At 40.6% G+C, this 16,618-nt stretch overlaps 1 protein-coding gene across 1 annotated transcript in view; it reads right to left on the minus strand.

Moving 5' to 3' along the window:
- LOC145403139 (putative neural-cadherin 2) overlaps nt 1-16,618 on the minus strand; it is a 180,275-nt gene that overhangs the window by 1,889 nt on the left and 161,768 nt on the right. Inside the window, exons 29-33 of the mRNA XM_080274964.1 lie at nt 13,176-13,301; nt 12,521-12,713; nt 2,520-2,623; nt 1,254-1,388; nt 745-963 (exon numbers count right to left, since the gene is read on the minus strand). Of these exons, the coding sequence (XP_080131090.1) occupies nt 745-963; nt 1,254-1,388; nt 2,520-2,623; nt 12,521-12,713; nt 13,176-13,301 (777 nt within the window). The remainder of the gene's footprint in view (nt 1-744; nt 964-1,253; nt 1,389-2,519; nt 2,624-12,520; nt 12,714-13,175; nt 13,302-16,618) is intronic.

Here is a 16,618-nt window from a genome sequence, read left to right on the forward strand (position 1 = left end):
ATATATATATATATATATATATATTTGTTTTTCGGTTCTCAGTGACTTTTCAAATAAATACATATGGTGACCACGTCCACAGGACCCTTAGAAAAATACGACTGAATTAATGAAAAATTCGGCGACACGTGGCAGCCATCAGGCTCGGGAGAGAAATGAGTCTTGTGAAATTTTAGAAAAAAAAATATTGAAAATCGTTTTTCCTAGAGTAAAGCTGAGGGGCGCCGGCTCCCTTCCAAAATAAATTCACCAGATTTGAACCTCCTCTACCTCTTCCCAAAGGTTTCGCACCATTTTCTGAAAATGTCAAAATTTACTTAATCTTAAAGACAAAGAGTGAGTCCCAGAGTACATCTGCATACTGTAGGCTGAATTTGGTGACGGGTGACAGGCTGGTTGATATGAGGTAAGTGGTTCCTCAGCAACACAGTACCTCAGTACCTCAGTGGCACTGGGATTTCTAGGCTCGGCCCCTGGGAGGATCCGTCAATAAGTGGAAAATTAGGGATTGATGAGTAGAATTTTTGAGTGATACTGTTTGGAGGAGGAGGATGGCAACTGAGAATGAGGTGGAGAAATAAGGTTTACTGAGGTTATGTAAGGGAGGGTGGTGTATAGTGGGAAGAGGTTTGTTACTGAGTAGGGAGAAGAATAATTATCCGTGGTCCATTTTCTTAAAGCCATCTTTCACAGGTTATGGCGTCAGACAATAGATTAGACAGCAAAAGTTCACTGATGTCTTACCTGCAATATTCTGGTTAACAGCTGAATGTTTTTGTCCGCTGGGTGAGGCTGAATGGATATGATGGAGCTGGATGAGATTGGGTGTGTGTGGGGTGGGTGAGGGTGAGGGAGGGTGTCCCTTCCCCCCAACTCCCCCACCCTGCCCACTCACTGCCGCTCCTTCCCGACGAACCCCGGACCTCTTGTTGTGCTGGTGGAGTAGGAAGGCGCACACCAGCACTGCAAGGACAGCACATACGGGGTGAGACGTTATAGGCAAAAATGGGTAACAAAATATGCTTCCATTTAATCTTACCAGCAGCTACTTTTGCGACACTATTAGACAGAACCACTGTGACAGCTATCAGGTATAAAAGTAATCTGTCCTGCTCATTACCACACATACAGTACTTCATCTATTCAGGACTGTCCCCTGTCATTTCTTTTTACAGTGTTCTTCTGGAGGTTGAGAAGTTGCAAACACTAGAACCAGAAATGTGAGTGTGATGACTACATTGCTGAGTACTCACGTAGAAGGAAGGCACACCATACAATAATGACCACAAGCGCCCCCAGTGATATGTTGATTGAAGTGTCCTGAATATTCGGCAGGCGGCAATAAGGCCCGCTGAACCCCACAGGACACACACACACGTATCCAGACCCTGTGCCAACACAACCAACACAAATATTAAAGAAGGGTTATATACACGTATCAAACTGTTTGAAGATACAGAAGCTCTAGCCCTGTTCGTATACCTTTCAGAAGTTCAGACTGCTGTATCCTCACAATATATACAAAATTGGTGTGTGAACAAAATTTTTCTTTAGCAACAGTTCACAGCATTGTGAAATCAAAACGCATATTAGAAGTTTTCTTCCAAAATGAACTGAAATCGGGTGAAGTAAGTAGCCCACGTATTGCACAGATTTTGAATACAAATAAAAAGTAAGGTTTATTCAAGGCTAAGAATTGTTACGGATATGTGGTACCTGGATCAAAACAGATCTTAATCATGGCGATATGCGACTATTACGCTTAACCGCTTCAGTCTGGTAACGTCTTTTGCAGTTTATTCTTGCTACCTCCAGGCGATTTTATTTAATTTTTCGAAAGAGTTCTTGTAACAGTGTGTATTCGAAAGCGGTATTTAACTCCTCAAGCTCAGGAAAAAATCTGATTAATAGAATCATCTGGAGGTTCCAAGAATGACGTTACAAATACGTTATTAGAGTGAAAGGATTGGCGTGTTATTGCTCAACCCCGGTCGTGCCTGGCCAAGCAGACCCATCGACCGCAGTTAAGTAACTTTTTTTTTTAATGTAAGGAAGAAGGAACCAAAGGCCAGAAGCCAGCAAACCGTTCCTTCCAAGGAAAAAAAAAAACAATACAAAAGAACCCATATAAGGTCGTCCCCCAGGTTCCTTACACCGTTGATGTTGTATCTGCTTCTTTGTGTGACATGTGCTGTTCAGTGCTCCATGATACTGAAACATTAAGAGAAATGCCGAAGAAAATTACATCTTTATGTGGGAGCAATCACAGAGTCGGTTTATTGTCAGCTTACAAGGCTTTCTCGCACTTTTTCCATAGCGATATATTTTCTTCACTGCAAATTAATTCTCCATGGTGTGATATTCATTTAATATTATCATTGACACAGACTGTATAGAGACCAATAACGACAATATTTTCAAACTATATGCAAATTAAACTGGTAAGGAAAAGGTCTAGACAGCCTCCTCGTTTGTCCAGAATATTGTGAACAGAGACCAAAATAAGCGATACTGGCAACCTTGGTGGGAGGAGGCGCAGGAGCCGCCGTTGAGACAAGGGTTGTACACACACACGTCCTTACAAACGCCTTCCTCCCTGTCCAGTACTCGACCCCTTCCACACCTGCACCACAACATACACACGGATTAAATTAGGCAAATGAAACTTATCTTTTATCTAGAACATTGATATTATGAAAAACCAAATACACGAATGGAATATACTGGGCAAAGTAAACTGATCTATTGTCGTTAACACTGATCACATGAGCAGCAGAAGTGGACAGATTATTTTGTTACAGGAAGTAGTTGGCTAAACCTGGTGGCAGTGCATATTATCACACACACACACACACACACACACACACACACACACACACACACACACACACACACACACACACACACACACACACACACACACACAGAGAGAGAGAGAGAGAGAGAGAGAGAGAGAGAGAGAGAGAGAGAGAGAGAGAGAAAGGTGAAATTTTAGTGTTCCTGAAGAAGGCAAACGGTGAGCAGAGATAATGCTGAAACTACATAATTCTTTACCTGGTATCCCTTCAGTACGAGAGCACGCGAGCATTTACGATATAACAATATAACTCTTATGTTTCAGATATTACCACATTCTTTAATTTTAGGGGTGGATTTTCATTCCCAGAGGGTGGATAGCTGAAATCTTTCGAGAGTTGTTGTTGGGTTGTCGCCGGTGTCACAGATGCAGAACACCGGAGCAACGAGAGAAATCGATAGCCCGTACCGGATCTCCGGTCAAGTGTGTGTGTGTGTGTGTGTGTGTGTGTGTGTGTGTGTGTGTGTGTGTGTGATAACATATCTGAAATAGTTCTGAACCGATTTTAAAGTTTGATGGAAGGCAGAGAATCACCCAAGGAGTAGACCTATTGTTTTTTAGATGTTACTGCTTTTGTTGTTGTTATTGTTGTTGTTCTTGTTCAACTCCGGTCCGTCTGATCGAGCAGACTCATCGACCACAGGTAAGCAACAACGTACACTGTTCATGTGTTTGTGCATTAGTATGGCATGTACTGTGCAGAGCTCCGTTATGTGAGTTATGTTGTGTGGACCTATTCTATATGCTGGGCACATGCCACCTGCGATTTCACCCAATTTAAATCAATCTGGTGGCTGAGCAGGACTGGATGATGTCCTGATCTAAGCCTAGTTAAATGAATTCCATCATATCTACGGAAGGACACCTCTGATAGGTGGATATCAGGAGGGGGGGGGGCTTGTAATAATTATTTTGTTCTGATCGAGCTTTTGTATTGCTCTGTGCATGAAGGGAGTATACGAGTGTAGGTGTTTCTTCATTGCAAGTGTGGGAATGTCTGGAGGTGGGATATTGTTGCAGAGGATTAGATAATGATTGTATGGTGATTGTTTTATGTACTTAGGTCTGTTGGGTATCTCTGTCATGTAATTACAGGTGTGTTGTGTACTGGCAACGGCTTCTGCACAGAAGCATGTGTCTCTCGCATTAAGGTAATCTTTGACAGGAAGGACTTCTGAGTGTCAGCTGTGGAAGTGATTTTGGTGCAGCCAGCGGTACTGCATAGTGTATTATTTTATATGGTTTCTAAAGTGTTGTAGTGAGTACTGGATAGGATGGGAACCCATCCTGAGGAGGCATAGGACATTACTGGTCTACTGTATTGTTGTCAGAATAAGGACAGTTTCTTTTTGTTGCCCAAAGTCTGGCTTTGTAGGTGCACTGAGTCTGGGGGTGTATTGCCTCTTGATGTCTTGTATGTGGTCCATGAGGGTTAATCCAATGTCATATGTCACTCCAGGTATCAAAGTGGAGGATGTGTGTGACACACATATATTGTTAAGTGTGACGTAAGGGGAGTACCTATATACCTGTTTACTGATTGTGATGAGTGTGATGGTGAATTTGCTTGGGCGATCATCAGCATGGTGTTCTTGCTCCAAGTGTGCAGTGTGCTGAGGTATTCCTGTTGCAGTGTGCAGGCTTTGTCTGGAATATGGTGTGTGATCGTTATGGTGATGTGAGCTGGACATGAAGAAATGTCTGGGCGATGAAAGTGTGGTAGTATCATGCATGCATAAACCGAAGGTGTGAGTGAGAGTACGGAGCCCTGTGGAAGTCCATTAGGGATATCCGTGTTCGTGATGACTTGCCCTGGAATGCAACATGTGCTTGTATACCAGGTGAACAGTTGGCAAGCCAGAGCTTGGTGTTATTCTTCATGTTTGTGCTGTATACCCTGATGTTTAATTTGCATCAGGGGATGGCATCGAAGACTTTTCTAATATCAGTTGCTGTAAGAATTTTGCACTAAGCAGGTATCACGATTAATGCCGTCAGATGCTTGTTGTAGGAGCTTTTCATTAAGGTGCAAGTACAGTGTAGTGCAAAAAAAAAAAAAAATCAGTGTTGTGAAAGAGGGGGACATTGGGTGCAACTTTGTTGAGTGAGTCGTTCATTTATTTAAGATGGTGTGTTAAACAGTGTTACGGGGATGTATGAAGAAGGGTGTGTTGGAACCTTGTTTGATTTCAGTATAGTGATAATTCTGCTATGTGTATTTGTGCATGAGTAGTTGTTGATATTTGTGAAGGCCTGGATGCTGTGTGATCCTAAATATTTCGGATGCAGGTTGCTGATGCCATCTGGCCCTTTTCTTGTGGAGTTGGAGTGAAGGGGTTGCACAGTGGTCAAGTGGAAATCTGTGTCTGTACTGAGAGGATTGTTTCTTCAGACTCTGTGTGTGTTGGTGTTTGGTGACTTATATTGGCTTAAAGGTTCATTCCTGTTTGCTTGTTCCTTTAAGGAAGGGTATTGGAGGTGATGGTGGCGTGGGTCTTGGAGGTGGTTGTTTGTAACTTAGAGATGCCATTAAGTATTCTGTAGAGCTGAAAGGGGTCTGTGAAATGCTTAAGTGCTTTTACGAAGGCCTTCAAATTTTCAGTTTTCTTTGTATGAATGTTCTTGTTATCTCATTACTTAGTTGTTGGAGCCTTGTATTGGTGTCTTCTGTGTGCGGGAGAGGCGAGTTTTACCTAAGTAAATTACTGTGTCTTATGAGGCAGAGAATCTCCGGTGTAAAGTTTAGGTTGTAATGTCTTCTGTTGCCTCGTGGAATGTGGTGTTTGTCTGCACTGAGCAAAATGTTGTTAAACTTTGGAATGTGCCTAGCAATGTTGGTGACAGGTGTGTTGTTGAAGTGTTCTGTTTCTTCAGTGAATTTTGTCCAGTCTGTTTTCTTGCTTTTTGTGTATGTGAGGTGTGATCACTCTGGTCTGGATTGTGTTTCTGTGGTGATAATGATGGAGATATGATATATAGCAAGTTTGGGTTCCGTTCGTCAGGTATTGGTGAGTTTAAGTATTGACGAACAGAATGTGATGGGAAAGAGGAGCTAAGGTTTGCCTACGGTGGGATGTGGGTGTATTTCGAATTTGCAAGGCGTCATTGGGAATGTAAACATTGCTGAGTTTTGAAGCAATGTCGATGTCTGGGCGGCTGTTTTAACTGTGTTCGTACTAAGCAGTGTTTTTGTAGCGTTAAAGTCCCCAACAGTAACAGTTAGATGTTTGTGTTAGAGGGAAGAGCTGAGTGTTGTACTGCTCTGTTGCAGCGTGGGAAGTGTGAGGAGGAATATAATTGTAAAAAAATGTTGATTTCTTGTGTCTGACCAGATCTGACACTGAATTACTATATTTGCAACGTTGTGTCATTCTGGAAAAGTGTTTTGTGTTGTCTTTGTAGAGGATTGATAGTCGAATGAATGAGATCAGGCCTATTCCGTGGCTCTCGATTCTGTCTGTGCGGGTGTGCGAGCAATGTCTGGTTATTGGAGTGGTGTTTGTTCGTACCTAATTGTTCTTACCTAATTGTATCTTTACAGGAATGAGTCAAGCTCGTACTGTCCCGTGTCTTAAACCATATTTATCGTACATATCCTTAAATTTGTGAATTGTTTTGGCACACATTATTTCATTCGGTAGTGCATTCCATTGATCAATTGCTCTGTTTGGGAAACTGAATTTCCTTACGTCTTTATCATCTCTCTTCTTATGCAGTTTTTTGCAGTGTCCTCTTGCTGATGCTTCTCCATATGTTAAGTAATCATTTATGTCTATTTTCTCCTTCCCTGATATGCACTTATATAGCATTATCATGTCACCTCTTTTCCTTCTCTCCTGTAGTGTAGGTAGATTCAGTTTATTTAGTCTTTCTTCGTAGCTTAGGTCCCTTAAGCTTGGTATCCATCTTGTAGCGGCCCTTTGAACTTTTTCAATCTTGTCTATATGCTTTTTGAGATGAGGACTCCAGACTACTGATGCATATTCCAGGGTTGGTCTAATGAATGATGTTATTATCCTTCTTAGCATGTCTTCATTTATGTATGTGAATGCTATTCTCATATTTGCAAGCAGTGTATACATGTTCCGTACCTTCTCGCTGATGTGGTCAGCCGGAGATAGTCTGTTATTGATAATCACACCTAGGTCTTTCTCTCTTTCTGATGTGTATAGGGTTTTATTTCCTAACTTATAATCCCAATCAGGTCTTTTTCCACTTTTACCAAACTTGATTACATGACACTTGTCCACATTGAATTCCATTTGCCATGTACTACTCCATTCATGAAGTTTATTTAATTCTTCTTGTAGCTCTCTACAAGGGTCTGTGCTAGTAATTCTCCTTTGTATTTTTGCATCATCTGCATACATATTCAGATAGCTCTCATTTCCAGTGTTACTGTTTATATCATTTATATACACTAAAAACATGATTGGTGCCAGCACTGAACCATGTGGTACTCCACTAGTCACTTCTTTCCATGATGAGTAGTTTCCTCTTAGTACTGTCCTCATTTCTCTTTTTATAAGAAAGTCTTGCATCCAACAAAACAGTTTGCCTCGAATTCCTCCTTGATGGTACAGTTTCCATAAAAGTCTTTGGTGTGGTACTGTGTCAAAAGCTTTCTTGAAATCTAAATAGATACTGTCCACCCATCCTTCCCTTTCCTGTATTGTGTTTGTTACTCTGTCATAGTAGCTCAACAGATTAGTAACACATGATTTTCCTTTTCTGAAACCAAACTGTCTTTCTGTTATCATACTGTGTTCTTCTAGATGATTTACCCAAGCTTTTCTTATAAGCTTTTCTAATACCTTGCATACAACACTGGTCAGTAATACTGGTCGGTAGTTGAGTGGATTTTGTCTATTTCCTTTCTTGAATAAGGGGACAATATTTGCTTTTTTCCAAATATCAGGTAGTTTACCTTGACTCAAGGATTTCTTGAAAATTAAAAATAATGGTTTACTTAACTCCTTTTGGACATTCTCGTAGTACCCAACATGAAATTTCATCAGGACCACTTGCTTTTCCTCTGTCTAATCTACTTAACTCCTCCTGTATTACTTTTTCTGCTATTTGTATATCTGGTAGTATGTGTGGACATGCGTGTTCCACATAGTCCCTCTCAAAATTTTTTTCTTCTGTAAAAACTAATTGGAAATTCTTATTTAGTGCTTCACAAATATCTTTCTCTTGTGTATAAGTGATTCCCTCGTCCGTAATGGATTGTATTATATCTTTTACTTTGGTTTTGCTTCTGATATAGCTGTAAAACAGCTTTGGTTGATCACTACTTTTATTTATTATATCCTCCTCAAACTGTTTTTGGGCTTCCCTCCTTATTCTTGTATAGTCGTTTCTTGCCTGTTTGTAATTATTATACGCCCTTTCACTATTGTGTCTTCTGTATCTATACCACAACAAATCTCTTCTTTCTTTTGATTTTTTACATTCTGTATTGAACCATTTCTGTATTTTCTTATCTGCTTCTTTGTGCTGAGGGATGTACTTCTGGACTCCTATTTCATAAAATTCACAGAATTTTTTATATACAGCATTTAAATCTTGTCCTCTAAGCTCATTTTCCCAATCAACTTCTAAGAAATACTTCTTTAGGTCTTGATAATTTCCCTTTTTATAGTTTAGGCTCTTTTTGTAACTGTCATTGCTGTTTACTATGTCATATGCTATCCTGAAGTTATAATTTAGTACTGTATGATCGCTTTTGCCGAGTGGAGGGTGTGTGTGTGTGTGTGTGTGTGTGTGTGTGTGTGTGTGTGTGTGTGTGTGTGTGTGTGTGTGTGACTACTATAACCTGCTATGAAACTGATGTGTCATTTATGGCAAGTAAAATGTAAGCCCTTGAAAATTTTTCAAAATACATAGCAATGGTTTATCTTATTTTTCTCTATATATCTAAGAGTTAATTTAATAGATTATACAACAATAAAGAGTTAGAATTGAGAGTGTGCCTTCATTACCTAATGCCATGCTGCTGGTCCCTTGAGGAAACAGCCATAAGAGGCCACTAAGTATTAATGAAGTGTTAGCATACAGTAAGGGGTGGGATACAGAAATGGGCATTACAAAAATGTATATGTTTACCCTCAAACCCTGACAGGTTTCTTTATTTTATCCATGTCCATTTTCTTTGTCAGGGTGTCCTCAGGAGAAGGCAGCAATGGTTTCCAAATTTACAAGTGGATCTTCCTCATACCTCTAGCTTCCTTTGCTTTCTACCGAATCAAAGATTGAACTCGGAGGTCTCTTATATCGTGCTACAGATTAAGTGAAATAAGTAGCAACATTCTTCTCGGATTCAGATAATGCGGTGGCCAATACATGGGAGGTACTTCAACTGATGTGATGTGATACAAAGGATGAGGATACGGCTGATGCATCGAAACGTCAACCTCTATATTACCATCACTACATTGCTGATAGCTCGTCACACACATTCGCACTTCACAACAGCTACATACCGTGTATCGTGTATAACGTGATAGTACAGTATGTAGTGTTGGGTGATACTGGCGACATTTCGATATGATACCGAAGAATTTATTGAACAGTATACGAGCAGGTAGTAGGCTATCGATTACCGATACCAATACTTAATTAGGTTACGTAATCATATACCTCTGAATCCAGTGAACAATCCCTAAACATAGTAAAGTCATTTATGTTCTGCAGAACAGAGATGCTGCGAGTTAAATTATTTTTCAGTATTTGAACAAAAAAGTTTATCACCTGTGAAGGACGCAAAATCATCTTATCCTTAACATACAGAAATCGCATGTCTTAACCCGCGGCGTCCCGTCGACGTTCTTTAACGTCCACACGTTTTGTCACTGCCAATCCCGTCGACGTACATAAACGTGAAAAAATTGCAAGGTCCCTAATTTGCACAATTTTCAATTTTCGCGAGTCATTTTTGGTACGTATACACGTGACACCTTCCTCAACAAGATGCCAGACAGGGACAATGCCTTACCCAGCATGACCTCCTCCCCCCCCCTGCATGCCATTGTCTCAGCAATTCACCTGCTATCAGTGACCTGGCCAGTATAGCCATGTCATGCCACGGTACGAAATTCAGGGCCAGAGTGATTCCCCAATCAATGACAATGTGGAGGACAAACTTTACGTAGCATTAGAGGAAGAAACAGTTAGAAATGATGATCAGGTAATGTGGCAAAAAAAGGTCAGGTATTAGTGAGTGAAACAATGCTTATAATGCCTATATTACTGCTTGAAAACCAATATACTCTTGTACTACATATAAATTCGTAACAGTAAATAAATAAATACCGTTTGTGAGTGGTGTGAAATAGTTATCCTCCCATAGAACTCGTTTTCTTTGGTGCCAGCCTGATAGAAAACACAGTAAGGTAAGGAGGTACTCCTACCTGTAATGAGTATTTTAAACCTCAGGTGAGCAATTTCTCTATGAATTTTCGATGTTTCTCACCAAAAGCGAAGGTTTGAGCCAAAAAATTTTTTTTCCTAAAATGGTCGGGATTGGGGGGAGTCAGTGGTGGAAAAGTGGTTGGGATGGGGCGGGTTAATACATCTCTAGGCATGTAGCATTTTGCCATCTAAATGGTGATACAAACCTGGTTGTCAGACGCAGTATGCTATCCCTCACAAATGATGCAGTCAACACTTAGGTGTATTTGAAGGTAACCTTCATTAATACTCACAGTAATCAATACCTAGCCATCAGTATTGATACTTGCAGATAAAAAGCTGGTATCAGATGTATCGATACTTTGGTATCGATGAGCCCACCACAAACCGTAAGGCCTGAAGGCACTGACTGGCACATATACCTACGTTACATTCGTGAGAATAAATTCAAACGTAGCTGTTGGTATATTTCCATTTGGCAGAGGATTAGACAATTTATCATACCAGCTGAAAAGGAAGGCAAAGTGTAGAAGAGCTCCCTATTAACTAATGATGAAAATCTTGTGACAGGAATTAAGTCTGAAAAGGAGGTAATTCATTTAAGACACCCAAATTCCGATGGCATCCTAGAGAGGGCAACTGGTCGATCTGGACTGAAAACCCATTCATCCGGCCACGTTCGAATGGGTTATTTTAGGTTAAGTTATACTATGTCGGGTTAGGTTAGGTTAGGCTAGTTAAGTTGGATTAGAAAGAAGGAACGAAATGACAGAGGAAGAATTGATCTAAGGCCCAAAATCGACGTGAAGGCTCCACCTGGTGGGCTGTCATCAAGGAAGCTAGAGTTAAAAGGAAGTCTGTGCCCTGCTGGACAGAGTGAGAGCAGTTTTCAGCCGCAGCCTCCACACTAAATGGCAGTGGCATCGACTCAGGTCCTCTGCTGCTGTGAGACGGACCTTGATGCGAGATGGACCTTGGAACGATCCTGGTTAGACGCTGTCTAGTGCAAAGGAGCGCCAGACCCCTAGAAGGGATCTGTGTCTATGCTGTACCTGTAGGAAGGCTCCAACAACCAATGCTTACCTGTGGTTAGCGGGTCCGCTCAACCAGACAGATCAGGGTCCAGCAACAACAACAACAACTTAAGTAACAGAGCTCGTTTCAAACGCCTATATGACGTCAGGAAAAAGCATAAATAAACTAAAATGATGTCAACGCACTAAATATAGTGAAATGAGTCTAAAATATGTGCGGTACTGACGAGCTGCTACCTAATGATCCCTGAAGGCTTTAAGAGTAAGATTTAATTAAGACTTTATGTAATGACGGCTCCATCTAATCCCTCCAGTTCAAAAAGTTTCCCTTAAGCTAATAAAATCTGGTAGTGACAAGAATAAATTATATAAGGGTGCCGTTGTGTTAAACTGGGTAAAATGAAACTCTATGGAATAATAAGGTCCTAGTAGGCAAGTATGTTACCTGTTAACATCTAGGAAGGTAAGAGAATACAACAGAATAAAATAAAGAATATGCCACCAGACTGAAATAGTTAATCAATAAACAAAGAAGTACAGTCAAATACTGTACAGAGGTTCGTTCACCTCCCTAGTCTTTTCCTCATTGCTGGATTCATGGATGCTTGAAAGAGACGTGGTGAGCAAAGGAGCATATTATCACCCACAGATGTATGATTATAATTAATCACTTCATTCCACTACATCATACGGGTATTCAAGTGTCTATGAATCCTGTAATGAAACTGAGGTAGGAAAGGCGAACAGACTTTAGTATTTGATTGCATTCCAGTAATCACGTGGCTCTGACCGCGATACACCGCAACAGAGGCCAATGAAAATTTACGCTCCTTTTTTTCTTTTTTAATTGATGTTTATTAAGGCTGACGTACAGTGGATATTGCCCTGGAAGTTTGCATACCCATATTTCAGCATGCCCTCTTTCATCTCATACCCATGTAGCTGGTCTTTAATTAATAAAATGCATATATGGTTTAGTCTGCTAATAATACTGAATGTCAAGAAAATGAAGTAGAAAAGGTGTGGCATATATCTGTCTTGAAATTAGGAAACATATATTTCATCATATTCTTTGTGAGCCAGTTGGTAAAAAAAAAATCAATTTAAGATTTTTTTTTAACAAAATCGATTTAATCGTGCATGACCCGAGGTAGTTCAAATCCCTAAGAGGCAGGCCATGTTAACTTGAGTGTGCACAGTATGACATGGTACTTACGAGCAAGTATAACCCCTCCAGGTATCTATGCAGGTGAACGGCGGTGTGCAGGTGGTGGTGTTGGTGCAGACTGGTGGCGCCACACAGCCTGCCTCCACACCCTGCCACTCCACCACCTCGCCCCACTCACTGCTGTTGCTGGTGGTGGGTAGGTCGACACTCCGGCCGCTCACTCGTACGTCATCAAGGCATCCTGAAACACGTATAGTAAATTTTCGTCATAAATCCCTTTTTTAAAACTGTAATTTCCCATCTCATGCTGCCCCTGTTGGAGCGTAGGGACCCGAGGCTAGGCTACCGTTATCCAAGAGTGGAATTCTCGAACATATATGTGTTCGATTCCTTGTAACTTGTACTTGCTTTTGCAGGAAGAACAAGACAGAAAAAAAAAAATCTGTATTCCCTTTCTTTCTCCTTCCTTCAGAACAACGCAACGGGATAATTTTTCTGTCGTAACTAACATCTGTAGACGAAACAAGAAATATTGAGAGCGTATTTTCTGTCGTAACTAACATTTGTAGGAGGAACAAGAAATATTGAGAGTGAATTCTCCATTCCTTGTCCTTCCTGTGAAAAGATCATGGTTAGGACAGGTAATCGATCGTAAATATATTCGAGAATTCCACCCTACGACGTCTAAAGGCAAAAGACTGACCTATGCGCCAAGTAGCGATCTGCGTGAAGTAAAACCTCTGGTCACCTTTGACATTCAAACCGTACCGCATAAGCCACAGCCCGTCGTAACCTGAGAGCTTCACCGCCAGACCAGTTAACCCATTGTCTACGATGACATATCTTGTTTTATTTGTATTACCTCCAGATGATTTTATCCAACTTATTAAAGGTCTGCTGTACTGTGAGGGTACTGAAGGTGCTAATGACGGCATATCGAACTCCGGCTTGAAAAGTCTTCTAAACTGAATGACATCGTCAAGAGTTGATAAAAAAATCGGAGTGAAGGAAATAACTCTACTGTAGCAAAAATGCCTACGAACCACTTCAGTACAGTGTCGTATTTTTCAGTTTATTTTTGTTACCTTTAGAAGACTTTACCAAGTTAAGGAGAGACTTTGCGAATTGAAGGATTTATGGTCTGCGTTATTTCCTTCAGTATCAGAGGCCTGTCCTAACCTGAATCAAGTGGCCTGAAACTATGCAAAAATAATGAAAATATCACCGGATTCAAAGTTTTAAACCTGCACTGCCAACCTGCCACCCTTCACACTGGCGGGGATAGAGTATACTTCGTTCACTCATCAGCTAGTCGTCGAGGCACCCTAGATCAGATAGGCATAAATACAGCATACTATTACTCTTTCAGTTTAACCTGACCTACAACTGTAAACTCTCCTACCTGAAGGCCGAGGTGTAACGATAAATTAACACATGGAGAGACAGACTGACAAATAAGGATGTGAAGAAGCGTGGTGTGGATGTGGATGTGATAGGAAGCGTTAGGAGAAACATACTGAGGTGGTTTGGCCAAGTGGAGAGGATGGAGAGTGAGAGACTGACGAGGAGAGTGTATGTGAGTGAGATGGAGGGGGAGAGAGGAAGGGGGAGGCCAAGGATGAAATGGAGGGATGGGGTGGAGAGGTATATGAGAGAGGGGGGTGTGAGCTGGGAGCAGGGCAGTGAAATGGCGGGGGACAAGGCGACACGGAGGCGATTTGTTTGTGGCCACCCCGTATGGGATTGAGGCATCTGGCAATAGATAGATAAATAGATACTAGTATTGATGGAGGAGTTCCAATCACGAAGAAAACCAGCAGGGTTTGGGACAATGGTAGTGCCTGGCCTGGTATATATCTCTGATCCTTTCTAGTAGGAAAATATTGTAACTATGGATTCAACAATGCAAAAAAAAAAAAATAATAATAATTAATTAATAAAAATAAGTCAAAGAAAAATAGCTGAAAGGCTGAGGAAATCCCCAGGTGGCCTCTCAGGGATAACAGTAAAGTTGAACATTTGTGAGCCTTATCCAGTCGTAATATAAGATGGTTGTAAAGAAACTGCAGCTGTGCTTCTTTTTTTGTGGAAATGACGTGGGGGCTTGGTCTTGTGCCCTAGGCGTGTGAACATTCTGCTCGGACTGGCGTGAGAAAGCAAACACCCACTTCCTTGTGGTATTATCAGCACCAACAATTGTCTGTGTTGTGCTTCTTAAAGTAGTCAGTATACCGTAAACGGAATGTCATGGCCAAACGGTGTACAATGCCTCCACAGTCCCCCATACTTAGACGCGGTCGCATACATGGAGGGTATGTAAGACATATAGTAATCACGCCTCATGTGGCTCCAGACATCGAATATAATAAAACAACGAAAAAAGAGGAATGAGGGTCGTTAAGAGGTTGGTAATAAAAAAAAAAAAAATAAGTATATGAAATAAAGATACAGAAGATTGTTTAAGAGGAAATTGGCTAAAAGGAACGCAGAAGAACGACTGAATGATAAAAAACAGTTATCGTAAAACTAATTAGAGAAATGCAGAGTAGTTGCTCATTAATTAATGTGAAAATGTATGCACTGGATAATGAAATATAAGCAGTTAGTCGAAGATAAAAAATGAAATGCGGCAAACCAATTATCTGGCACTGGATGGACCGGGACATCCCTTAAACCGGAAAAAAAAAACTACGAAAGGGTACTTAAAATTCCCGCGTCCGCCAGACTAGTTTACAGCGCGGCCACAGATAGTGTTGGGTGTAGCGGGTGTTCATCTGGATTGCTTACACTGCATGTCTTGGTGATGATCCCTGTATTTTATCTGATTCTTATCTCATTGTACTTACATTTAACCCCTGCTATGACATCTAAGAAAGATGCAAGTGTCAGTGGTGGTGTGAAGCATAAACACTATAAAAAATAGTCTATTTCAAAACAGTCAAACCTCCTTGATCGTGGTTAATTGATCTGAAACTGCAATGATGAAACCCCTCAATAACGCAATAGAGCAATAAATAGGAATGTGTTAATTAGTTAGGGCCCACAAGTATACACTTTAGTTTTTTTCCTTATACCTGAATAATAACCCTTAACAAGTGGTGCCAGGCACAACAAACCTCGTCCAACAGCAGTTATTCTACTGCTGTTAAATACTTAACCGTTACTGCCATTTAATGTCAGTGCATAATTAAAGTCTAAAGTAATGGCGCAAACGTTTTCAAGATACGCTGTCTGAAAATCCGTGATATTGCATTTGACCTTTCAAGGTCATTCAAGGTCAAAGGTCATGAGACCAAATAAAAGCCCATATGAGACTTTCTATATCTTCATAATAGTAAGTTTCTCTAACTTCAACAAGTTTCGAGTTATAACTCAATGAATATCCGTGACCTTGAGTTTGACCTTTCAAGGTCATCTTCAGTCAAAGGTTGTGTTACCAATAAAAACCCATATGGGACTTCCTATACATTGATAATACTAAATATCTTTCTATCTTCAACGAGTTTCGAGTTATGGCCCCCTGAATATCCGTGACCTTGAGCTTGACCTTTCAAGGTTAAAGGTCTTTACCACATGAAAACCCATATTACGAGTTCCTGTATGATCTTGATAGTAAATATCTCTACCTTCAACCGGTTTCAAGTTATAGCCCTTTGAAAATCCGTGACCTTGATTCTGGCCTTTCAGGATCACTCTATTACCTCCAAAATTTAATCACTTTCTTTTGGGACCAGTGCCCACATATCCTGAAAGTTTCAAGTAATTTCATTCAGTCGTTTTTCCGTAATATTGCTAACAACAAACAAACAAATAAACTCTACCAAAAACAGTACCTCGTCGGACTCCGTCTGGGGTAGGTAAAAAGACTGGAGAGACTGGATATGCAATGTTTTGCTACGCTTATTCGTGAACCAGACGACCCTTTTCTCTTATATTTCTCTTAACTAACTCTGTGAGCCAGCACTGTAAATGATGTATTCTGTCTGTGAATATTAAATTCTCGCAATTATCCATTCCTGACCATCAATCTCTGCTCTTGCAAGTGCGACACTTTTCAAATTTCTCGTTCACTTAGTTAACTCTACCCTTAATTATTATATCACCACTTCATTTTCTTCTTAAATACTACCACAGTCAGATCAAAGG

Source organism: Coenobita brevimanus, chromosome 60, assembly GCF_032717465.1.
Source record: "Coenobita brevimanus isolate Jiangsu-jjx chromosome 60, ASM3271746v2, whole genome shotgun sequence".
In the NCBI taxonomy this organism is placed as follows: Eukaryota; Metazoa; Arthropoda; class Malacostraca; order Decapoda; family Coenobitidae; genus Coenobita; species Coenobita brevimanus.